Source organism: Microcebus murinus, chromosome X (genome assembly GCF_040939455.1).
Source record: "Microcebus murinus isolate Inina chromosome X, M.murinus_Inina_mat1.0, whole genome shotgun sequence".
Classification (NCBI taxonomy): Eukaryota; Metazoa; Chordata; class Mammalia; order Primates; family Cheirogaleidae; genus Microcebus; species Microcebus murinus.
Window position 1 is genome coordinate 76,651,565 of NC_134136.1, and position 27,151 is coordinate 76,678,715.

General features: G+C 37.9%; 1 protein-coding gene across 1 annotated transcript in view; it reads right to left on the minus strand.

Annotated features, from left to right (window-relative positions):
• Nucleotides 1-27,151, minus strand: part of AFF2 (ALF transcription elongation factor 2) — a 658,737-nt gene that overhangs the window by 429,634 nt on the left and 201,952 nt on the right. Inside the window, exons 2-3 of the mRNA XM_020285044.2 lie at nucleotides 16,082-16,202; nucleotides 5,280-6,140 (exon numbers count right to left, since the gene is read on the minus strand). Coding sequence (XP_020140633.1) covers nucleotides 5,280-6,140; nucleotides 16,082-16,202 — 982 coding nt within the window. The remainder of the gene's footprint in view (nucleotides 1-5,279; nucleotides 6,141-16,081; nucleotides 16,203-27,151) is intronic.

Consider the following 27,151-nt stretch of genomic DNA (forward strand, 5'->3'; position numbering starts at 1 on the left):
TTGAGAAAGTTCGTAGGTCACCTGTGAAGCCAGGGACACTAAAGTATCAAGTTCAGCATCACACTCTGGCTGCCCCACAGCCTATATATTCAAGACAATTGATGGCTGGCTTTTGAGCCCTAGCTCACTTCAGTCCTACAAACAAACCTTCAAACTGGTCTATCCTCAGAATATCCCTTCTATTTTTCTCACCTCCTTTTTTGTTTATGCCATTCTCTCCCATTCTCTCCATCCCTCACTAATATGTGCATATGTGAGAATTCAGTTGAATACTGGGTGGAATTAGAGTAATTCAAGAGTTCCTGGCTAAATTCAAAATCTACCTGCCATTCGTTCTCTGTGAAATCCTCCCTGATTACCCCTATGTATCAATATCTGGTAAATCAGTCCTACTATTGTGAGATTGTCTCAGCCTCCCCTTCTCAGGACACCTATCCTAATTACTGACACATGGCAATCTCAATTGAATTCTCTCCTAGTACCTCTGGCCTCTCCATTACAAAGAATGCAAGGCTCCATATTCCATCTGTATTACTATCTGTTTCAGATGTCCAGTTGAGGGGACCACTTCATTTAGCTTAGGAAGACACTAAAGTTAAGGGGAAGATGAAGAGGTGTGGTAAGGAAATTATTTTGAATACCAATGAGACCAATGAGTTGGGAGAGTCAGTCAAAAAGCACAAATGAAAAGCAACCACCAGGGGATGGACTGGCAGAAGGGAGGGTAGTAAGCTTTCTGTATTCTATACATCTATTGAACAGATGCTAAGTTCAAGAGTCTTTTCTGGCACCCTGAAAATGTAAAGACTTTCAGAGGTGCCTCAATTCATTCTTGATGGGGTTGAAACTAGGTCAGTTATATCCTTGGACTGAATATTTTCTTCCCATAAAAATGGACAAAAAACGTGATGTACAAGTGAAAAATGCCTAGCATAAGTTGCACACAGCAGCTGGATGGCCTTCCGTTCTTTGAAGGCTCTGCCTCTGTCATTTCTGTGCAGCTACACAGACACATCCACAACATCAGTGGCAAGATCCCAGCATTCTCTGCAGTTCTCACTCAAGGGACCAGAGCTTACTATATAACTCATAATAAATGAAGAGAATTATACTCACAGTGTTCACTGCACAGGGCATACAACATAACAGGCACAGTCACAAATGTGAGCAATAAATTTTCAGCTGGTTGATAAGGCTAGCCACTAATCCTGAAGTCAAGTCCCATATCAGTTCTATTAAACTTTTCTAAGAGGCTCTTAGTTCTGAGGCAATTGAAGCCTCAGATAGTCTTAGATTGCAACCAAGAGCAACACATACAGCAAATGACCCTTTATGGTGATGACACTCCACACATTAGTATTATACTTTCAACAGCTTATTGACTTAAGATGGAGACACTTAATATGTGATATCAATTTTTTCATTTACATGCAATTATTTACTTGCCAAACAACACTAATAATAAATTGCACCAAAATGCAAAGCTATCTACACCAGCAGATTTTTATCCTAAGGTAAAAATAAACAAAAACATCTGTAATGAAATCATGTATAAAGCTACATTTATTAACAAATTCATTTCCAAATAAAACATCATCTGCAAACAACCCTGTTTCCACTTGGTACCAATAGGTCTTTTACTGTTTTGGGATGCAGTTCCCAGAAAATTCTTCTATACCCAACTGCTGAATACATCAGCCTTTTTTCTGTTTATTTGTTTGCCTGAGATGTTAATCAATTCTGTAACATGAAATTTTTAAACAAACAAATTATTTGTTAAAATGACATGCCTCAATTGAAAAGCTGACCTTTTGCAATAAAGTTGGTTAGAATTTTAGTATTCCTATTATTGATACAGAAATCTAAGAAGCATGAAAATGTTTCAAGCATAAGGAATAAGAATCTCCCCACCATATACACAAGTGCAGACACATAAACAAATATGGACACACACATACTTGTGCATCACATTTCAATAAAGATTTGTGACTTCTCAATCCACAAATATAATCTCATCTGCTTATTTGTATATCTTAGAATGCTGTCTGTTTTCTGGTTATGCAACCCATCCTTCTCCCTCTTCCCCCCAAATACATTTCACTAACATACATGTAAGCCTCCTGTCACTAGAGCCAGGGAAAGAGTTGAGCATGCTCAAAGAAATACTGCAACTGCTCCATGGATAAGCCTTTTTAGTAATAACTCAAAGTAATGCCACTACTCATTGAAGATGGCTACACTGACTAGGGACCCGGAACCCAGTTCCTGGAATTCTTGGCGCCAGGAACTGGGGCTGAATTCTAATGTTAAGTGCTTTGAAAAGTGCATCAAGATTTAATAGGGTGAATTTTCAGACTTGGTCAGAGTTTTAGCCACATAAATTCCATTAGATGCAAAGCTCCATATTGCTCTAACCTGGCTATATTTATGCCCACATTTTAATCTGCACCCTTCTAAGCTCTCTTCTTGGGCTGTCAAACCTCTCGTTTCCTTTCCTCTTATTTTTGGTTTTCACATTACCCTTGAATTCTGTATATGCCCCTGACTTTAGGGCTCTAAGCTTCTCTCTACCCCTCTTTCAAATCCTTCCTTGAGACCTATATTTTAAAATAAGTACTTTCTTCACTGACTGTCATGACTTTTTTGCACCTGACCCATTTTTCATACAAAGCTCCACCAAAGTCTATTCGTACCATAACCAAAGGCTGAATACACATAGGCTGATCCTTGGATACTCATCTCCAAAGTCGATGACAGCTTAGACTCTCTTTGAAAATCTACCTCTCATTGGTGTGCCAGAGCATTGAGTGAAACCATGAAGTCAATCTGAATCTAGGTCAGCCATTTTGTGAATGTATGAGAGAAAAGATTACAATGACAGAGTGGAAATCACTGGGTCTGTGATCTGTCACTCCTCTAATGAGATATGAAAATGGGGTGACTGACTGCTTTATGGGACAGTGCTATTTCCAGACCAGTCCTGGCTGTGTAAGGAGGGAACAACAGCAGATATGAGGGCAAGAGAAGGGTTAAAAATGATATCCCCACCTTTCATTATATTCTTCCTGTTTCAAATCAGATCTCTTTTTGATTTTTAAAACCCTGTATTAAGTCATCCAGTAGAAAGTAGGGGTAGGTTTTCTCAATGGCTGTACAGGAGTAGAGCAGAGTAAGAAACAGGTGCTCAGAGTACTATTTAAAAAAACATAATGGATGATGGATTTGCTAGCAATTGTTTACCTTTGTGCATGTTAACTGATTAACATTATGGCTTAGAAAATATAATCAAGTAACCATTTTTGAAATTCATTCATTCAACAAACATTTAATATCTACTATGTGCCAGGCATTTGCTAGGCACTTGAGATACAAAGAAGAATGAGATGTTCCTTGCCCTCAAGGAGCTCACAGTCTAGTAGAGGAGACAGATGCATAAACAAATCACTATAATATAATAAAGTCAGTGCCAATTGGGGTACATAGAAGGTGCTAGAGGAGCCCAGAGGAGGAAGTTTGTACTTAAGTTGGGGATATCAGGGAAGCTTTCACAGAGAAGGTGACAACTGAGCAGATCTGAAGGAGAAACAGGACTTCACTAGGAAGACAAGGGTGGGGAAAGACATTCTAGGCTGAAGGGACAGAGGGCAGAAAAGCAAGGAAGTGTGATATAAAGCATGACATAACAGGAAACCACAGGTAGTTCCAAAAGGCTGGGATTTCATCTGTGTAAGAAGAAGTGGTGAAATATGAGATCAGAAAGGGAGTATGAAACGAGAGAGGGAAGAATCTTGTATGTGGGCTAAGAAATTTGGACTTTTTCCTGGAAGCAATGAGAAGGTATTATAGAATCAAAACCAGAGAGTGACATGGTCATATCTGCCTGTAAGATTAGCCTGTATGGAGGATGGTTTGGAAGAGAGGTGAGACCAGAGGGAGGGAGACCAGTTAGGAGGGGCTCTCATAGCAGTCCAGGTGTGAGATCCCCATGGGCAGTTGGAAAGCAGTGAGGGTGTAGAAAAGGTGACAGACTGGAGAGCTACTTAGGAGGAAGCTTGATAAAACTTGATGAATGATGATACAAAAAACAAAATCACCTCAGAAATGAAACAACATTAAAAACATACATCCTGAAAATACAACCAACACCCCCAAGCCTCCCTCCCTCTGTGTCCCATCATCCTCTGAACTCCCCACATCTGCTGACAAAGAATAAGGGAAGAAGAGCTAGTGGGTTCACATGATCAGACTTCTCTAATTAAAACACCACTAACTCAGAATCTGCAATAATTTGGACAGACTGCCTGTCACTCCTACTGAGTAAGAATTTCAACCTACTTTCTTCCTCAGTATCTTTTCAAGCCTTTACTAACCAGTATAGGAGTCCAATCTAAAGGCAGTGGCTTCTTCCAACCAAGCACTGGAGGTACAGTAGGCAGCTGCTTTACACAGTGGTGTCTGAGGAGCAGTCCCATATATGTCCCCCACCCAGGGTTATAAGGCCTGGAATCCAATCATTAGTGATTCATTCCTTTGGGAGAGGTTTTGGTCCCTCTGAACTTCTTTTTACAAGGCAGTGATTCCTGAGATGGGTAGGATATTTAGTCATTCTAAACCCAGTGGGATTTTGGTGGATCATAATGCCTTTTACTTTGACAGAAAAGATGGAGGTAGAATAAGAGGTCTATGTAGGTACCTGTGGAAGAAGGTGATGCAAGAGGGAAGATTGAGGGGTATGGAAGATAAACACTAAGATCTTGTCAAGGAATAGCTCTGCAAACACTCAGGAAACTAAGATTCTTAAAGAATGGCTTCCACTTCAGGATCTAGTAAATCACACTTGTACATTCTTATACATTAAGGAACTTCTACATTTTATGTTTATAATATGTTATTGGCTAGTGAAGGCCTATGGTGACTTACAATCTTTTCATGAACCTCATATTTATGACCAATTAAAAACTCAAGTGTCATTAATTTGTACATAATATTACTACAAATTCTTTTTCTGAAACTATTTTATAACTCCAACTGTTCATTCACTCAGACCTCAGACCGACCTTGTCTTTTGTCATTCCAAATTATGGAGATTTAACTGTGCTTCCAGAGTGTTAATCAGTCATGTCACAAGTGACAGAAGATCAAGAATCAGACTCTGACCTTGAAGAGTCTCATATATGGCTCAATAAGTTAAATGAGAGCTGCTTATGAATACTTGATTACAGAGGTAAGAGCAGTGAACTGAAAAAAAGAAACAAAACAAAAATTCAAAAATTACTTACTTCACTTGTTTGGAGGATTGTGAACTTGGGCAGTTTAGTCTTTGAACTGGCTACACTGGATTTCCCATCCAAGAGTGATCCAAATGACAGATTCCCAAAGCTGTTCTCGAATTCGATGGAAGGTTTTAGTGCTGGAGAGATGTCAGGTGTCTGGTCCTGGCCATCCATAGGTCTTACATATGCAGTTGGCTTTTGCTGCCCCATGCTTGTCTTGCAGTAGAGCCCTGGTGGGAAGCTTTGAACTGAAAGGCCACTGCTGGGAGCTAATAAAGAGGAGGCAACTAGGGGAGACCCAGGTGCTTGCACTGTAAATTCAGATTCTTCTGGTGAGTTGGACTGAAAGATTTCTTTGAAAGCATTTTCTCCACTGGACTTGAGGCTACTGTCTTCCTTCATGGATGGCTTTGACTCTTCAACTGCTCTGATTTGGGGCTGTTCAGCTGGGTAGACAAAGAAGTCTTCCAGTCTGGCTTGAGGTTGGTCCTGTGTCAAAGTGTGCATCTTGTTTGGCTGACTACTGGCCTGGCTTGCTGGCACATTGCTAGAATTATGACTATCTCGTGGCCACTCAGGTTTCGATTTTCTGTTGCTGCGTATTAGAGTTGAATTCAGTATCACGACAGAAGGTGGAGGCATTGCTGCAGAGGGATGGGTATTATCCTCATGAGCTGGGATCATTCGGTTCTTTTGTTCTGGAAAAAAGCTTGGTTCATTTTTGTTGATGGGAGTCTGGGACACAGAATTCTTTGGGATTCCCACTAGATGATTCTCATTAGAATGGTTAGTTAGCAAATCCTTCATTTCATCATAGTTTCCAAGCGTGTTCTGGACTCGGTTGGCAAGTAGATCACCTTTGTTTGTCTAAAATAACAAAAAGATGGGGGTGGGAGGAAAGAGAATGAATAGGTTTGTGTTTCCTAATGTTCATGTTTCAAACAGATGCCCTAAGTAGACTAACATATAAGGTTCTTTAAAATTGTCATGCTGTCATATAATTTCATACTTTTCATGTGCTATGTAAGAAAAAATTCAATAACACTATTACAAGAGCCTCTTGGAATGAGCAGGTATGATTAACGTTTGTATACTCTCTAGCCTGTCCTTAAACATATTCATGGGAAGAAAGTTTTAAATTATATCATTTATTAATTTTATTAAAAAATAACTTATTGGAGGTCAGATGAGCTGAATTACTATATTCTACATCATGATTAACAACTTTTGCTTATTAATCATTGAAACTATAATGGAATGTTCAACTTTTATATGTTTTTGACACATTGGACTTTGTACTACATCATACCTTAAAAAAAGGCTTAGCCCATCGGATATAGAAGTCAGTTAAATTGTGCTCTCATGACTATAATAAGTTTAGAAAAGGCATGGGATTAAAAGACATCTAATTGAGCTAACTTATGACTAAAGTGAATCTAATTCCTTTTAATCAAAGAACTGTATAAATTACTAGTGTCTGCCTACATATTCTAGGGGCAATTGTGTTTACATATTGATGATTATTCATTTACTTTGAAATAGTGCAATTGTTCATCAACAATAACTTAAGCTCTCCTATGTCTTTTCAATGATTTAGGAAAATTTATTCAAGAATTTAAGCTGTTGTTAAGGAAATTAAAACAAAGTCATCTTTTCAAACTGATGTTAGCCTAATGTGTAGGAGTTAGAAAGACAACCAAATCATTCTATGGATGATCAACATACCAGCTACACCATCCCCTATAGTAAATATTAATACTATTAAAATAGCTGTGATTGTTTTCAAAATAATTAAGCTCCTGCACTGGTCTTTGTAATGTACAAAGCAAAGCTTTCATGACTAAAAAATACATTTCCAAAAATGTATATTTGGAAATGCCTTTGATAAAAGCTCAGTGGGTCATCCTTGAAAATGACTTTTATTATTTTCTTTTTTTTTTTCTTTTTTTTTTTTCTTTTTTTTTGAGGCAGAGTCTCTCTTTGTTGCCCAGGCTAGATAAGTGCCATGGTGTCAGCCTAGCTCACAGCAACCTCAAACTCCTGGGCTCAAGCAATCCTACTGCTTCAGCCTCCCAAGTGGCTGAGACTACAGGCATGCACCACCATGACCAGCTAATTATATATATATATATATATATATATATATATATATATATATTAGCTGGCCAATTAATTTCTTTCTATTTATAGTAGAGAAGGGGTCTCGCTCTTACTCAGGCTGGTTTCGAACTCCTGACCTCGAGCAATCCACCTGCTTCAGCCTCCCAGAGTGATAGGATTACAGGCATGAGCCACCGCACCCGGCCTATTATTTTCTTTACATGCCAAAGAGGTAATCAAAACTAGCTGCTGAAGTCAGAAGGGCAAAGGACTTTCTTGTACCTAGGCCCAAGATGTTGCAATGAAAGAAGGCCACCAGTATTTGAGGAGCCAGCTGACAACTGGGCCGCTAGATGTGGAAGACACCGTCTTATGTGGCTTTCAGGTTTCAGGAGCCATAGGTACATTCTCCATGCATAAGAGGGGGTGACCACCTCCTCATGGGTATACTGTCCACTAAAGATAGATGTTTAACATCTGAGGTTTTTCATGTACCCTTTAAACACAGCCCAGTCTCCTGGTGTACACAGGGAGTATATCTATCCAAGTCTGGTTCCTTAGTGTAAATCTAGGTGGTATGGCTTTGTGCTGTTCTCTGTATGTGAAGATGGGAGACTATGCAGATGGATGGAGGGTGAAGTACCAGAAATGGATGAAATCACTCAGGGAAAGAAAATATAGAATGAGAAGAGGGCTTGGGAAAGAACCCTAGGAAACATCAACCTTTAAGAAACTCGGAGAAGAAGAGGAGCCAGCCAGCAAAGGATACCAAGAAGGAACAATCAGAGAAAGAATCAAACTGGAAACCTTGGCCTCATTATTAGCATGATCTCCATATACCATATAAAGTATTTAACTTACACCATGTGTGTGTGAAACCATAAAAGACACTTCCAAAGAAATGAGGGCAGTTAGAGGAATATGAATTTCAAAGATTAAGGGGAAAAAAGTATGGCAAGTATATGCTGAGGGAGTTCTGTGGGGGATGAGAATCTTTAAAAATAAAATAAACATATGTCAATTTTAGTTTGCTTATCCACCAGAATGTCTTACATTGCATCAAATGCAACCTTGGTTCTGAAGTAGTGATTAAACAATTAACACTCTATGTAATCCTCAGCTGAATAATCCCTGTGTTTTCAAAAGTACATTTAAAAGACATTTTAAATCTATAGATGGGTAGAAATCACTTTTATTCCCTAAAAGTCCATAGGCTTGTCATTTTTAATGGCAGAAATTATATTTTAGCAAAGACAAGAATAAACTCTTTGTATATAGCACTCTCCTTCAACTGAGTTGTACAATGAACCATTTGGACAGCAGCCAAAACTGATCTTTCTATTCAATCCCTAAATTTAAAACAAAGAAATTTCATTGTTCTGAGGGCCCAACAAGAATCTGATGCAAGGTTTAAATATTTGAAGGGTTGTTCTGGCCTTAAACAGATTATGTCTTGGGTCAGATGATTGCTTAATGAATACTCATACCTGGCTATATTCAAGGATCTGATCCAACAAGGAGAAATAACACCATTTACATTTCATTTTCTATTTGAAATGTCTTCATTTTACTATATGGCTTTCACTGAGACAGAGTTCTACCAAAGCAGAACCTTGCCCCTAGGTGTCACAGAGACTACCACACCACCTCGATACTCTGATCCCAATGCCCTGAGAAGTCATTGTATTCTCTTTAGACCAACATCATCAGTACCCAAGAACCTCAAGCTCATTAGCTTGCAAGCAAGCTAGTTACATTTCTGTTCTTGTTTCAGCAGTAAATAGAAAAGACATGTTCATCTTGTCATTGGTGGGGAGAACCTTGTCTAGGTTTTAATGTCTCTTCATTTACATTTACTATTATAATGATCTGAGTTTCAGATGCATGCTTAGATTTTTTTTCCACATCTGGTTTTAAAATATGCTTGAAATAAGGAGAACTTCTAAACTAACCGATTTCTAATCTTGTCTACATGAATAAAATTAGGAGAAAACTGAAATTTCTCTGAATAAGTCTAGAAAACCTCCTAAGACAGTGAATGCTACAGTTTGATTTCTTTCCTTTAATAAAACTATGATCTCTTAAAGGTCAGAGACCACCTTTTATTTCTCTTTATATCCCTAAGATTTATCATGTCTAATATATATTAAATATTCAATAAATTGTTGCTGAGTTGAACAGAATACATTCTAATTCATACTCTGCCTATATCAAAATAAAGGATTTGCAATGGCTTGGAGTTAAAGGTATATAAATAAAAAGCAAAAGTTAGGCTAACTTGGTTCCTATGATTGAACATTAAATTGAACTTTGAGGTTCCTGGTAGCCAAGGCAAAAAAGAAAAGCTCACAGGTTATAGAATTCTCTTTGATGAAAGAAAGCATATCCTAATTCACTAAATGAGACAATGGTTGCCTGATACTACTATGTGAAAAGGAAGTCCTCTCACTGGTTTGTTTATAAGAACTTTTGGTCAATAAAACAAACAATTTTTCAGTACCAATTTTCCAGAAAATGCAGAGGTTTTTCCTGCGGCTTTTTATTATGATGACTAAAAGGCAAGAGCATTACACTAAACTCTAACTCAGTGAAAGCATGTCTGCACGTGGACTTAGAGGTCTAGGCTAATATGATCCAGGGGTGCAGCTTCTTATGTACTAATGAATAGGGGTGGAGCTGTTATAACCTGGAATAATGAAGGGATGCTACCTTCCTTAGATGAGCTTCCTTATAGAGCAACTGTCTCAGAAAACCTTCTGACAGGAACTGTATAGCAGACAATTCAAGGTTGAGTTCACTGGCGACACTTTCTGAGTTGCGGATTGAAGGAAGATCCATATGCTTTGCATAACAGACATGCTGTGGCTTCAAGTATGAATTACCACAGTCGTGCTTAAGACAAATACTGGTAAATTGGAAACCCTCCTGTGGCAGGGTTAGGCATGGTGGGCACACGGACACAGAGCCTCAAGCCTACCACCATCCAACAGTCCACCACATAATTAGCAGTCCAGTCCAGGTAGCCAGAGTAAACTCTCTGCCTTCCCACCATTGCAGGTGGGTAATTGTAAATCAGTTTTTAATTTCTCAAGATGTAGATAAGAAATTCACTGCATACAAAACTCAATAGAGCCTGAAATACATTTATACACACCTACACAACGTACTCTCATTATACACCATTGCAACTTCTGATTCACACTAAATGTTCTTTTTCACCCTCCGGAGTCTTAGTAATCCTATTAAGGAGCACAGTATTCTTGTCAATCTTGATTGAACATTATAAACATGGCAAAAAATCTAGTCATTTCAATCAATTATACACTTCTTTCAATTTGGCCAATTCTTTACTTCCTGTTCTAGATAATTGGTTGATTCCTTAAAGGTAAGCTCTGTAGCCATTATTTTCTAAGTAATCACAATTTCGCTATCATCAAGGAAATGCATTTTACAAGTATTTTCAGACATAAATTATATGTCTGGTTTGTGGCTCATGACTAACAGCACTCCTTCATTTAGGCTTTTTGCCTCTCATTACTTCAGGAAATGCAAACTTCCCTCAGTTTGTTTCTAATGCTATCTACAAATCAGTAGTATAATTTCATTGCAAGACTAATGTGCTAGGAGGCTATTTTACCATAATGATTCTCTTTAATAAAAGTAGCAAAGTAATTTGTTTTGAAGTTCATTTTTTTCTTTTATTTTATTATAACTAATGTATGTGATTTAGTAACTCCTTTTTTCCTAATTCTAATATTTTTACAGTTATTCTCTCTAAGCTGTAAGTTGCTATTTCTTCTTTTACTATAATTATAATAATGATAATAACTTGAATTTCTATAGCACCTTACAGATATCAAAGAAAGGTTTCCTGGATTGTTTCACTGGATCCTTACAACAACCATGCGAGTCAGCAGAGTAGCTCTGGCCTCCATCTGGCCTCTACCTGTCCCAACATAAATGACCTTGGTAAACCTCTCTGTACCTCAGTTCCCTCATTCTTTTTGACCTATGATGAGCTATAAAGTGTTACTTATTATAATTATTATAATTCACTTCAGAAAGGAGAAACTGTGGGTCAGTGTAACGATGTTTCTTCCTCTTAGTCATCCAGCAGGTAAGCTTATCAAGTCTTCTGACTTTCGGTCAGAGGATAAGCAACTTCCTGTTACAGATAAGGAGTCATACAAAACTGGGTGTAAGGTCTAGATTCACCATATACAAGAATATGAAGTTGCACAGAAGCTGCCTCACTTCTCTGAGTTAAAATTCCTCATGGGAAACATGGGAAAAATGTGTACTCCAGTTGTAAGGACTACACGAACACATACATAAAGCCCTAGCACAGTGCCTAGCACAAAGTAGGCACTTGGTACATGCCAATCCTTCACCAATCTTTCCATACTAACCAAAACATTTCAAATGGAGTCATATTTTCAGGCACATTTGAAGACATCTTTCTCAACAGCATAACAAAAACTCATATTTGAAAGTCATAACCTTATAGTCCCACAGAGAAGTTCCACATCACCAACCAAATCTGGGGGTAGACACATTACTTTCACTCTGGCACTGGTAGAAGCAAGGCAAAGAAGGGAAAGAAATCATCCAGGAACATGAGAGATTACCATTTCTCTTTCTGCCATGAAAGAGTAGTAGGTCCTAAGGAGCAGTCTTCACACTGGCTAATTTATGAATCACTGATACTATTGGGCAGGTGATTGAGCCATGTTTTAGGCTTCACAGTAGCAAGAAGTTTCCTAGAAACTTTCCTGAAAGTCCTGATCCACTACTACAAACTTTTATTTTTAATTTGATAACTATTCCCACTACAACCCTAGGGTAAAGTTCTGGTATGTCCTTGTTTCTACTAGTGAACCATGAGCCAGCTTTAGTACTCCCACTGCCATTTGTCATGACCAGATATTCCAAAGGTATGCACCCCAGTCTTGGTCTAGGGAGCCTTTGGAGGTACATATCAGTTCTAGAATCATAATAGGGAGGAAAGGAGTAGCATCTTCCTCAGTGCTCTCTCAAAGAACCCTGAACGTGGACACAGCAAAAGATTACAACTGATCATCAAAGCAAGAGAAAAAGAAAAAGAATTACTAGGTCACCATCCTTTAGCATTATTCCTTTCCTTCATAAGAGTTGTCACTCAAGAACAAAGCCCCTTCCCCATCAAAAAGCACAAAGGCAACAAGCTACTAATCACACAACAGGCCTGGTCCTGCCCTTGACTAAATGTCCCCATCTGTGTCTCTACCTGATGTACCTTTGCAGTATCAAAACAGAAGGCTTTTGAAAACTTCTGACAATATTGATAACAGGTTTTTTTCAACTGTCTACTCAAAAATACACTGCTAATATCTAAAAATAAATATACATCTATATGCCATGCCTTCTGAAGAGATGAAATTTAACTTAAAGGCACAAAATCATTAGTTCACCATGACTTAAAATTATAAAGACAATACTCAGGAGGCTGAGGCAGGAGGTTGGCTTGAGCCCAGGAGTTTGAGGCTGCAGTGAGTTATGATTGCTCCATTGCACTCCAGCCTAGGCAACAGAGCCAGGCGCAGTCTCTTAAAAAGAAAGAAAAGAACTGTGAAGGGAAAATAAATCAAGGATTCTTCACCTTATAATAGTGTTGAGGATGGGATTGATATTGATTTTTAAGAATAAACCCTTTGAGTAGAGCTCAATTTTCTAACACATCCAAAAATGAGATGTAAAACTTATTGGGTTATGCCTCCTTCACTCTGAGAAGGGATGAGACACCTATCATTCTTTGACTTCTCCTCTATTTATGGAGGCCATGACTTCTTGCTCTTCTCCCAATCTTTCTTCTACTCTCCTGCTTTTTTCTCATTCTAATGTTCTGTCCCCACTTTCCTCCCCATGGCTCATGACTCCTCACCTGCTGTCCCTGCTCTCCATCTTGTTTCTCTCTCTCTTTTTTTAAAATATCCTCTAGGACCTTGGTCTACTCAGTATCACCTCTCTCTTCTGTATCTTCCACCTTCTTTTTCGCCATTGATGTTGGTTCCTTCCCATCAATCTCTAAACATGCTCCCATTTCTCTCATTTTAAAAAAGCTTTCCTTCATATAATTCCTCTCTTCACTTTCAAAAACATATCCTTCTTCCTCCCTTCCTCCATGCAAAACCTCTCTGCAAGATCAAGTCTACAATTGCTTGCCTCTCTTTCTTTACTTAACCAATTCCTCTTTATTCTCCAACCTCTGGCAATTTGGCTTCCCACAATGACCACCACCATCAACTCTCCCTAAGGTCACCAATTACTCCTTGACTGCCAAATCCAACAGCCAGTTTGCAGTCTCTATCTTTCTTGACTTTTCTGAGGCATGCAACTAGCAAATCTTTCCTCCATAAAATCCTTTGTGCCCTTGGTTTCTATTAAATGTTAAATGTTTATTTCCTTTTTTTATTTCAGCATATTATGGGGGTACAAATGTTTAGGTTACGTATGTTGCCTTTCCTCTTCCTTCCCCCCACCCTGGAGTCAGAGCTTCATGCGTGTCCATCCCCTGATGGTGCGCATCACACTCATTATGCATGTATATGCCCATCCCCTCCTCCCCCCTCCCATCTGCCTGACGCCTTATACATGTTTCTTTCCTTGTTCTCTTCCTACCTCTCCAATGATTCCTTTTAGTTTCTTTCCTGGCCTCTGCTTTCACCACCTCTTTTACCCCTTAAATGTTGCTACTCCCTAGAACTCTCTTTGTCCATCTGCTTACCCCATAATCTAACTCAGTGACCATGATGGTTCTCACAGCTTCCACTGACACCTACATGACAATAGCAGCTAAATCTCCCTTTTGACCACTCTCAAGAGCTCCAGACCTATATATCCAATGCCTACTGGATAGCTTTCCTTTGATATCCCACTAGCATCTTAAACTCAACATGCTCAGAACTGAATTATTTTTTTCTTTGAGCACCAACTCTGTTTTCCTCCTAAACAGCTTGTTAATGATACAACCATCCTCTCAAGTCAAAAACTTGGAATCATTCATTCCCATACCATATGTCCCTCCATCCAATTAGACACTGAATCCCATCATTTCACTTACTCTACCTTAAATCCTTCCTGTCATAATCTCCCCTTATCAACTATAATAGCTGCTGTATCTTCCTCTAGTTTCCTCTTCTTCCATTCCATTGCCCAATATCATCTTTATAAACTGTATATCTGTCCTGGCCATGTCCTGACTTAAAAACTTGCAATGATTTCTTATCATGTACAGAATTGCATTCTAACCCCTTGGAATGAGTTTGAATACAAAGTCTTCATTGATCTCTCTCTACCAGTCACCATGCAATCACTCACTCATGATGATCTCTGACACTGGACCAGGAATTCCTTGGCAGGCAGGGACTATTCCCTTTTGTACACTAGTCTAAGATAGTGACTAGCACATACTGGGTCTTTGATAAATGTTTGTTAAAGTCATCATATATCTAAATATACATACATTCAAAGGTAGTATAAAATTAAATTGTTCAATATAGGAGAAATGCTTTTTTTATGGTTTATACTGTTACTGCCAGATTGAAAACCAGTAGATTATGTGATGTAAGTAAGTCTCTTTGTCAGGCTTACCAAACTTGGAAGGTACTCAGGTAGCTCACTCAAGAACTGCTTACTTGCTCTGAACAAGACAGCCAGACTCCGGTCTCACTAGTTACCAATCCAAGCAGCTTACTCTCTATGGAAAAGTAGTATTTGGGCTTATGCTGTCCTCCTTAAGTACTTTCCTTTTCCAAAAGTCACTGTCCCTTAAATGGTGCTCTTCTAAACTCATAACTCTTAAACATTTTCTCTATTGTTTTATTTCTTATATCATTTTTGTTTCATTACAGAAAATTTCACTGCTACCAAATTTCAATAAAAATCAACAAGCTACCAGCAATTCAATAAGATTCTTCCACCATAATCTCGTCATAGTTGCCCCTAATCTCCACCCCAAATAGGAAGTTCAGAAGCAGTTATGGTAAAATCAATACTTGTAGACATCGCAGTTTGATCACTATTGGAGCTACACACTAGTAGAATACCACTAGAAAATCAAGCTAGCTACACTACCCCCTCTACCCTCACCCCTGCTGATGCAATCCCCTAACCCATGATTATTAACTACCATGAAAAACAATTGACTTTTCCCTTAATTCTAGAACAGTAATTTTCCAAGAGCACTCAAACCACTAAACAATTACTAACAACCTAAAATGGAAAAGGAAAGCAGTCACCTTGAAATGGATGGAACTGATTGGGAAGAGAAATAGACATATCATTGACATTCTGATGAAGTCTTCAGGGGCTGCCTATTGACAATCAAATCAGTGAAAAGCATCAAAGGGGCATTCCTTGCTTTAAGAATTATGCACAGTAAGGAGCTCCTTGGAGACAGGAAGTCTCTCAAGTCTCTCTCAATTCTTACTGTGCCCCCCAAAGAAGATGGAATTTGTCTCTGAAGACTTCTTCAGAAACTTTGCAATTGCCTCAAATATAGTGTATATATATATATATATATATATATATATATGTATTTCACTTTTAAAGGATATTCTCCTGGAAATGACTTGGGTGCTTTAAACATAAATTGAATGTTGATTAGTGAGTTCAAAAATGTAACAAGCAACCATTTCCCAGAAAGATAAATTACACACATATTCAGCTACCTTGTAGGGCTCCCCAAAAAGATCAAAGCCTGAAGAAAAGAGATCATCTTCTTGCTGGACTTCTTGATTCCTCCTCTCCCATTCCCTTTTTTTAAGTACACTACGGTCTTGTTCATAGTGACTGATATGAAAAGGAAAAGACAAAAGGAGAAAAGGATTAATTAGTCATGTAAGTCATTTAAATCTTCCTTGTAATCAATAAGAAAAAATATGTATGTCAACTTGCTCCCAAGTTGACACTGCCTAGAAAGCAGAGAGTACTTTTTTTTAACCACTCAGTACCACTCTCACCATCCTTGAAACCTTGCCCACAGCTGGCACTCATAGTCCACACGATAGTTTGTGCTGTGCATTGACGACGAATCCATTTTGCTCTTGTGTGATGAGGAAAGCTTTAAAGCACTGAAAGCTTGTTTTACTTTAGAGGCAGCTTTACTTATAATGTAAATCAGAATAGGTAACATATACATATATGTTTTCATTATGTTATTTTTAAGTGTTCACAATTTTATTTTGATAAATGAAAAATTAGAAAAGTCATGTCATGGCTGTCGGCTAAAGTCACTGTGCGCGTTCACCTGTGGCTATCGACTAGTCGACGCTGGTACCAAAGTGGTTGACAGATTCTTGTTGGTTTAAGATCCCAACCAGATCTTCAGAATAAAGAAGAAAACAGAAACTTATTTATTATAAATTTTATTCGTGACCATGCAAGTATGACATAATCCTTTTCCCTTGTACTGTTTGATTATTTTAAGCAATTACATGCTCCCCAAAAGTCAGTCCACTGTGCAGAAAGGTACTGAATTAAAGTTACATTGTGTTGCCAACTGCCTAGGGCTCAGAATCCACAGATGTCACAATGTCCTAAGGGAAAGGAATTATCAAAATATGGAGCTGCAGATAAACTGGAATTCTTTCCTGAGCCAGAGTTAGCCTGTTTTAATGTAATCACAGTAGAATTTAAGTACATTTTTAGAAGTCCATACATACTAAGAAATCACTCTAATGATCTACACTCCTTTTGTTTGGTTGTTGTTGCTTTGGTCTTCCCATACTTCTTCTCTTTTTTCTTTTTTGAGATGGGACCTGGCTGTGTTGCCTAGGCTGGAGTACAGTGGCATGATCCTACCTCATTGCAACCTTGGTTGGACTCCTAGGCTCAAGTGATCCTCCTGCCTCAGCCTCCCCAGTAGCTGGGACTACTGGAGCAAACCATCATGCCCTGCAGACTCCCCACACTTTTCTTCAAAGGTGAATGGAAGCATTTTTGGGAAACTCTTCACAAAGAAAGAGGTCTGGCTTGAATACAAACTACTAACTAATGATGAAAAAAGGAGGTATAAAAAGCCTTTAATGATCTTAATGCACAAATTATTTATCAAGACTAAATAACTCTGTGACTCTAATCACATTTCAGTCTTTGATTCTCCCATTGGAGAATCAAAAGCTTCCAGACAACATTTAAGATATATTCTGGGAAGAAAACAATTATTTTCTTCATCATGCGAGACTGCAAATTTAACCATAATCTGTAAATCTTATAGTAGTGTATTTTATTTTGTTTATCGGGCTTTTCCTCTTCTTTTGATGTTCACCTTACTCAAAGTTAGTACTTATATACTGGGTAAATTTAAATTATATAAATTTACATAAAATGCCTAACAGGTACTGTATAAATGTTGGTTTTCTTCTCCTTGTCAATATTACCATGTTAAGACTTAATTAGATAATTGACATGCAAATGAACATAATAGCTAAAGGAATTACAAGAGATATACTGACATAAAATACAGTGGTAGGTTCTGAATACATCCCAAGCCTTAATGCCTATGATTGGTAGGCTAGTTTGCTCACGAGTAGTACAACTTTAATTTACAAAATAACAGCCTAGAGCATGAACTATCTGTGCAGCTTAACTAGATGTTGATATACATGGAGTGTACGGTGCCACTATACTTAATCATCCACCTTTCTCCATAGGAATCCTTAAACTGTCAAATTCAAAGTGAGTTTGATAGCCTCATCCTCTGGATAAACAACACTCATTTCTCCATTTTAAAAGAGTGGCAACATTTATAGCATGTTTAAATTCACATTACACTTTCATAATACAAACAATGCCAGAAACATAAGAGCTCACTGAGCCACTCATGAGTATGTTTAGCAAATGTTATCACTATCTGGGGAAAGCAAAGAAAATCTTCAAGAGTCCTACCCCAAATCTAGACCCTGCCTGGTCAAGAAAGATGTCAAGTGCAGATACTGGAAGTCAGCCTATTATTTGTAGTCTCAGATACCTTCCACAGGTATTACATTTTTCTAGCACCTTCTTTCATTTCCATTCACAAGTTGATACCAGAACCCCAAACAGTTGTCGAGTGTCCTGATGTCTTCATGTTGGGGGCTGATGTGGAATCAACCAGGCACAATAACATTTTCAGTCCAGTAAGTGTGGATCTCGAGACTACTTCAACAACACATATCAGCTGTGTGTAATCCAAGCCCATCAATTTGTCCAAATGTAAGAAAGATCAGGTGCCAAGGGGTGGGGTGGAGTAACAAGTTAAAGCAATACTGGGGGTGGGTATTTGTTGCAAAAGTCAATTCTTTGATTTTCATAGCAGATAATACTCTACACACAAACAAGAACAAAGTCTCCTGCTTCTGAGTAATGTGAGAAAGATGTCAGTTTTCTAGTTATCTGTTCATTTCGTGCACCTGACAGCTCAGAATGAGGGGCCCATGGATCATATTAATTATTCCATGAAGAGAACTGAAGTGCTTTGGTCTCTTGGCTTTGCAAATTACCTTCCTTCTCCTCTGAGGGAAAGATATAATTAAAACCATGAAGGAAAAACAAAAGGAGAAGAAAAGGAAACATGCTTCAACATGCATGACAACCCTTCAAGCGGCCAGCAGTAAGGGCAGTTTGCATCAGTTCATTAACTACCAAATTCCAGACGCAAATTTGAATAGCAGATTGAGTGTGCACACGGGTGTTATCTGTTACAAACAAAACTGCCTGCTGCATTTTTTAACACATCCAACAAAAAACAGTTAATTCTCATATCTCTGGCGAGAATGAATTTAATCCCCCCAGAGTTCCACTGCTCTTGGAAGGCAACCAAATATCTCCAACTTTTTCCTTTCTTGCTCAGCATGGCATTGTATTAATAAGCATCATAAGGTGAGGTCTAATGACGAATGAACTACATGGTAATGAGGCTTTCAGTTTATAACATCACCAAATTCTGACTGCAACCAACATTACTAATTTGAAGCACCAGCTAAGTAAAACCACAGCTACGTATTTAGCCTCTTATTATACCTACAGCAGTTTATAATTATGAGGACCTCTTTATCTTCTCAATTAAAGTTCTTATGATTCAGGCAGATTATGTTTGAACCTGTGAGCCCTGCAGAGGCCATAGGAAAGCATATGTCTGTCCCCTGATAATTTGATATATCTTTACAGTCCCGGAATTATTTTCCAAAGGAAAAAGGGCTCTATAGCCTGCAAAGAAATGCTCAAGACAGAAACTTGAATTAATCATCATATTATTGGTCTGAACAATCCAACCTTATTCAGTGATGAGGACAGGATGAATTGGTCCTATCAGCATGAAAACACATCAAAAAAAGCTCAAGGACTCACCACACTTAGAAAGTTAGGATGCTTTTGCAACTTTTTTCTCCTGAGTATAATGAAATTTGTCATGTTATGATGATATAAAAAACACTGACCACTCAAACCCAAATTTATGAATTAACCAAAAGCCTTTACTTTCTCTCTATGTAGCCTATCTCTTTGGAATCCCTATTTCACTGACTTCTGCACTAGCTCTGCAGTCCCCATCCCCCAGGCCACAGCCTGGTACTAGTCACTGACCTGTCAGTAACCAGGCCACGCATCACTGCCTGAGCTCTGCCCCCCCCCACCTCCCACTCCTCCACCCTAGCCCATGGAAAAATTATCTTTCATGAAACTTAGGAACCCAACTGCACAGCAGGAGATGAGTAGTAGCCAGCAAGGGAAGCTTCATTTGTAGTTACAGCTGCTCCCCATCTCTCGCATCACCACCTGAGCTCCGGTTCCCCCCAGTCCGTGGAAAAACTGTCTTCCATGAAACCAGTCCCTGGTGCCAAAAAGGTTGGAGACCACTGTACTAGCCAATAGGAAAAGGACAAAGAGAAGAACAAGTCCTATTTAACTACTCTGTTAATCACTCTGATGCACAGAATGATGGTGGGAAACTTCTCTTTACATGAGATTTTTATATTAGCTGTGATTTCACCCACCTGTGTGCTTCCTCAGCCTGATAACAGAGAAACTGTCCTCATTTAGAAAGGAGGGAACTAAGCCCCTCCTAAAATGAGGGGAGCTATCTCAAGCCCTCATCAACGTAGTGGCAAAGGAAGATTTGAACCTCTGTCTTTTCCATCTTCAAATTCAAGTAAATTATCTTTGTCTTCTCTCACTCTCCTATTCTTGTCTTTAAAGCTAATCTTATACACAGGTAACTCTCATTTTTTTCATTAGAAGCCCCAGGTCCATTCATGGGACAATAAATCCCAGGATGCATGTAGATACCCTGAGATCTAGAAAGTTCAATTATTGTCCTCTTCATTAGCTCACAGTAGTAGCTCAATCAGGCTGACAATGCAGGCTAATCTTTGAGAACCAGGACTGTTAAAGCAGGAAGAGAGTTTAGTAATCATCTAGTTGTGGTGCCCTCATTTTACAGATGAGGAAATTGAAGTAAAAAAAAAAAAAAGGTAATGGGCAGCACAGCAGGTTTGTAGCAGAACTAGGAGACTGGAACCCAAACTAGCTTTTTTCCTAGTACCCATGTTTCGTCCCTTCCGCCACCTATGTTTCCACCACACTTCAGAATAAATGAGTCTCATATGCACTCCATTGGTGAACTTTCCTTAGGATTGCATTTTATTAGAAATTGCCAGTAGGGAAAAACTTTAGGAATTTAATTTGGATTCAAGTATAGAAAAACCATTAGTTTCCTTATAGCAAAATGTACAGACCCTAAAGGGATTGTAAAAAATTAATTGCATCTGTGGGGAAGAGGCTGGGGGAGGGAGGGTAAAAATCAGTTTAAGTCCATTTGGTTTGTATATTTCATGAAGCTTAATAATTATCGTTTATCTAATTTGGTTCTTTTACAAAGCTACTTGGGGAAATATTTTTTAAAAATGATATTTTAAATGATAAATTTGTTTAAAAATATTGCTGATAGATGATATGCTGTGGTAACAATGTACAAGAAGGTAAACAATTCAGCCTCATTTGTTTTCTAGTCCAACTCTGTTAAATACCTCTATTTTGGCTAATATCTTTGTAAAAGCATAAAAATACATATTTAATTTACCCAAGGAACAAACATAAGCTATCACTCACTTATTATGGTTCTCCTGAGTGAATTTCTGCCTTCTATAAAATTTGTAGATATTTATCTCTATCCTTATTACATGTTCCAGAGTTTCAAGAGGTACTTTTTAAATATCTAGTCCTATTATGAATTTGACACCGATCTAATCTCTACATGTGTTCTATTTGTTAAAAAAAATCTCTGCTATCCAATACTTTTGAATTCAACTCCAAGTTATATACTTATTTTCTCTGCTAATGCCCATGATCACCCAAATGTAATGTACTAAATTCAAAACTATCAAAACAGCTAAAAACAACCCATAATTATTTCATGCATAGAGGGAACAAACATGAGAATCTTGCATCTGGAGGTGTGTAACATAGCATAAGAGGCAACCTCGCCTTGGAAAGGAATTTCCAAAATCAATAGAACCTCCTAAGTCATATTTAGATGGCAAGACTCACCAAGAACTCTGCGTACTACTCCCTCTTCAGTAAATGGACTATCTCCCCACAAACACTGACTCTTATAAAAAATAGTCAAGATGAGAATGAAAAGGACAGAAATACACAAGATTTTAACTTTAAACAGCTGCCCATCTGGCCATTCCAATTTCTTTATCTCTTAGGAAAATGGGCCAGTACTTGTTCTTATGGTTCCCTTAAATCTGTGCTTTTTAAAATGATACATACACCAATAGTTACAGAAGTCCTGGTAGAAGCACCATTTCAGTGTGGGAGCACCTTGGGGATACTTCATTCCCTTCACTTCTGAAAGTGGAATGATTGGAAGCAATGATTCAGCTAATCCAGGAAGCCTATCTAACCAGCATTCATTGAGGTCAGGCAGACCCCTCAAGAGCCGCCCCTCCTGCCTTGTTTCAGTCTCCCCTGTTCCCCTTCTCTTCTAGTCCTTGCTTTTTATTATAACAGCCTTATTGAGATATAATTCACATACCATACAATTTCACCCTTTTAAAGCGTACAAGTCTATGGCTTTTAGTACATTCAGAATCTTGAAACCATCATCATGATATAATATTAGAATATTTTTTATCAGCCCTAAAAGAAGCACTGTACTCTTTCTGTATCATCTTCCTGCCCTGCGATCCTCCTATCCAGCCCAGCCCAAGGCAACCATTACTTTACTTTCTCTCTGAATGAATTTGCCTATTCTAGATACTTCATATATGTGGAATGATATAACATGTGGTCTTTTGTGCCTGACTTCTTTCACTGAGCATAATGTTTCCAAGGCACATCTACACTTTAGCATGGATTAGTACTTCATTTCTTCCTTTTCTTTCCTTTCCTTTTCTTTCTTTATTTAAATTTCAGAATATTATGTGGATAAAAACATTTGGTTACATATATTGCCTTTGCATCACCCAAGCCAGAGCTACAAGTGTGCCCATCCCCCAGACAGTGCACTCCGTACCCATTAGTTATGAATTTACCCATCCCCCCTCCCCCTCCCACCTGTCCAGCACCCAATGAATATTACTTCCATGTGTGTACCTAAGTGTTGATCAGCTAGTACCAATTTGATGGAGAGTACATGTGGTGCTTGTTTTTCCATTCTTATAATACTTCATGTATTATAAGAATGGAATGGGCTCTAGCTCCAACCAGGATAATGCAAGAGTTGCTAGTTCATCATTGTTTGTTGTGGTTGAGTAGTACTCTATGGCATACACATATCACATTTTATTAATCCACTCATGTATTAATGCGTATTTGGGTTGTTTCTAGTTGTTTCAGCTTTGCAATTGTGAATTCTGCTGAAATGAACATTCAAGTGCAGACGGCTTTATTGTAAAATGTCTTTTTCTCTTGGGTAGATGCCTAGTAGTGGGATTGCTGGATCAAATGGTATTTGTTATTTTTAGTTCTTTGAGGTATCTCCATATTACTTTCCATAGAGGTTGTACTAATTTGCAGTCCCACCAGCAGTGTAAGAGAGTTCCTATCTCTCCGCATCCACACCAACATTTGTCGCTTGGGGACTTTTTGATAAAAGTCATTCTCACTGGAGTTAAGTGATATCTCACTGTGGTTTTGATTTCCATTTCCCTGATGATTGAAGATGTTGAGCAATTTTTTATGTGTTTCCTGGCCATTAATCTGTCTTCTTTTCCAAAGTTTCTGTTCATGTCCTGTGCCCAATTTTTAATGGGGTTGTCTGATTTTTTCTTGCTAATTTTCTTAACTTCTATATAAATTCTAATAATCAGCTATCAGATAGCATGCAAATACTTTCCCCCATTTTGCTCTCATGATAGTTTCCTTGGCTGTGCAGATGATTTTTAATTTGATTATGCCCCATTTATTTATTTTTGTTGCTGCTGTGATTGCTTTGGGGGTCTTTTTCATGAATTCTTTGCCTAGGATGATATCTATAAAAGTTTTCTCAACATTTTATTCTAGAATTTTTATGGTTTCATGTCTTAGGTTTAAGTCTGTTATCTATCAAGAGTTGATTTTTGTGAGAGTTGAGAGGTATGTGTCCAGTTTCAATCTTCTACATGTCGCTATCCAATTTTCCCAGCACCATTTATTGAATAGGGATTATTTTCCCCAGTGTATATTTTTGTCTGTTTTGTCAAAGATTAGATGACAATATGAGGATGGTTTTATATCTGGGTTCTCAGTCCAGTTCCAAAGGTCTATATCTCTGTTCTTGTGCCAGCACCATGCTATTTTAGTTACCATAACCTTGTAGTATAGCTTGAAGTCTGGTCAACTGATGCCTCCCAATTTGTTCTTTTTCCTTAAGATTGCTTTGGCTATACAGTGTCTTCTCTGGTTCCATACGAAGCACAGAATTATTTTTTTTAGATCTGTGAATATGATGTTGGTATTTTGATAGGGATTGCATTGATTCTGTAGATCACTTTAGGGTAGTATAGAGATGTTAACAACATTGATTCTGCCAATCCATGAGCATGTTAGGGTTTTCCATCTGTTTACATCTTCTACAATTTCTTTTCTCAGTGTTTCATAGTTCTCCCTACATAGGTCTCTCACATCCTTAGTTAAATATATTCCTAAATATTTAAAAATCAAATCAAAGACATAACACCTTTCATAACAGCATCAAGGACAATTAAATATTTAGGAATATATTTAACTTCATTTATTTTTATATATTCTACTCTGTGAGTATCCCTGGTCCTATGATATACTGTGCTCATTAGGAGGACACAATCTTGTTTGTTTATATTGATTTTAACTGAGATTCTCTATGTCTCCCTGTAGACTATTTACTTCTTAAGGTTAGATGTTTTCAAGTCACTTACTGCATCCTACAGGTGAACACAAAGGACATTCCTGTACATAAATAAGCAATGTCCAATCAGATGTCATAAGGAAAATGTAGGTTCTTTTTTGTTTTTCAAGTGTCTGGCTTAGGCTTTGGACAAAATTATTTTGACTGGCCTATCAAACTCCTGAGATGATGTTGTAATCTCTCTCACAAATACCAAACACTCAAGTTGCAAAGATAATTTAATACATATAGGAAAGGTAAAAGCCTAGTAAAGGCCTAACTTGATACCAATAAAAGAAACAGGTTCTGTTGTCGACAGGTGGAAAGCTTTAAGGGATTTCACAGTGTATCCGGAAACGATAATATCTAGATTCAGATGATCTGGGATGGATTCTATCTCTTTCACTTACAATTTGCTTGATCATTAATAAATCATTTTACATTTGTAAGCCTCAGTTTCCTCATTTGTAAACAGGAATAATCTTTATCTTCTCTTTTCATGCCATTGGTGTAAAGTTTATATATGATAGTTAATGAAAAAGGCTTCTGTAAGCTACTACTGTCTGCTCACATTTAATTGATGAGATAAGTGGCTCACTGATAAAGCTATATGTAAATCTCTTTATAGCTTTCACAAGTTCTCTTTCCTATATAAAAATTATAGCCAAATTTCATGATTGCTGAAGTCTAAGTCTTTCTAGTAACAGAGTAGGGTAAGGCATATGTCACTGGATATCCTTTGAAAACTTTTCTCTATAGACTCAAATATGATCTTTGAGACAGAGGCACCAAATTGGTCAATTTATAAACCTAAATCACAAATTAATATTGATCTGAATATTAAAATAATATTAAATTTGGGCAAAAGACATGAACAGATGCGTCTCAAAAGAAAAAAGACAAATGTCCAAGAAACATAAATGCTTAACATCACTAATCATCAGGGAAATGCAAATTAAAACCACAGTGAGATATCACCTTACGCCAGTTAGAATGGCTTTTATTAAAAAGTCCAAAAACAACAGATGCTGGCGTGGATGCAGAAAGAAAGAAACACTTATACACTGTCAGTGGGACTGCAAATTAGTACAGCCTCTATGAAAAAATAATTTTTTAATTTAAAATATTTCTAAATATTTGTTCTATAAGGTGGTTCTCAATTTTGGCTGCCCATGGGAATCACCCAGGGGGAGATTTTATTAATCCCCATGCCCAGGTCACACATTAGACCAATTCTATCCAAATCTCCCAGCGTGAGTCCCAGGCATCCCATACAAAACAACTTCTGTCTTTGCATATGATACAATCATTCATAGATAAATTTATTTTACCCATTTGGGCATGCGTAAATCTGATGTACTTAACCTGAAAAGATTATTTAAATCTTCATTACATGAAGGCAAATCAAGGACCAGGCACCTTTAGGAAACTGATGTATTCTATTATGCAGAAATCTACATTGCTGATATATGTTAGGAAAAATGCCTTGACGATGAAAGCAGTTATTACAAGAATAGACTTGTCATACAAACAATGATAACACTAATAGCTACTATCTGTTGATTCCTTGCTCCATGCCAGGAGCTATTCCAGGCATTATATGACTATTATTTAATTCTCACAAAAACTCTGAAGAGGTACTATCATCCCCATTTTGCAGGTGAAAAAACTGAGACGCGTAAGACACAGAGAAGTTATGGTGCCCATATAATTAGTAAGTGGTCCAAACAAATAACTGCTGAGGCTGTCAGAATACAGAATCCAGCAGCCACCCTGTTAGCCATAAAGAAGATGCTGATTTTCCTTGCAGAAGAGAAGGGGACTCACAGAGAGGCACATCCACATATTTATTTAAACTCTGCTCATGCAACAGGCATGTTACAATTGATCCACAGGGTATGTCTAAAATCTTAACTCCCTGCAGAATATCTTGGCTTATAAGGGGCTCTTGGAACATGGTGTAGATTCTTCTCAGAACAGCAAGCATGGGTAGACACTCAAATGGATATTGATTATCAACAATATTGTAAGAGTGTACTAAAACTCCAGTTTTGGAGGATTCCATTTTAATGGAAATGCCACTCTTATATAGAATGCCCATGACTCTAGCAACCCAAAGGTTCCCATCCATGTGCAGTAGTAATCAGTATGTCAACCACTTTCTAAAAGCCTATTAAATGTCCTCTTAAAGCAGCTTCTGCAGTGAAATTAAATTCTTTTGTCCCTACACACCATAACTGTTGGCTAAGAGTCCAATATTTCTGACTGCTTGAGAAGGGTGTCTATCTCCCAATGTGTTACTTTCCTCCTTTCCTAAGCAGCTCAGAATGTGCTAGGCAACCCTTTACAACCTTGCAACTTTCTGCCTTTATATCCTTCAACCTCACGTCAAGCATTCCCCTCCCCTCCCATA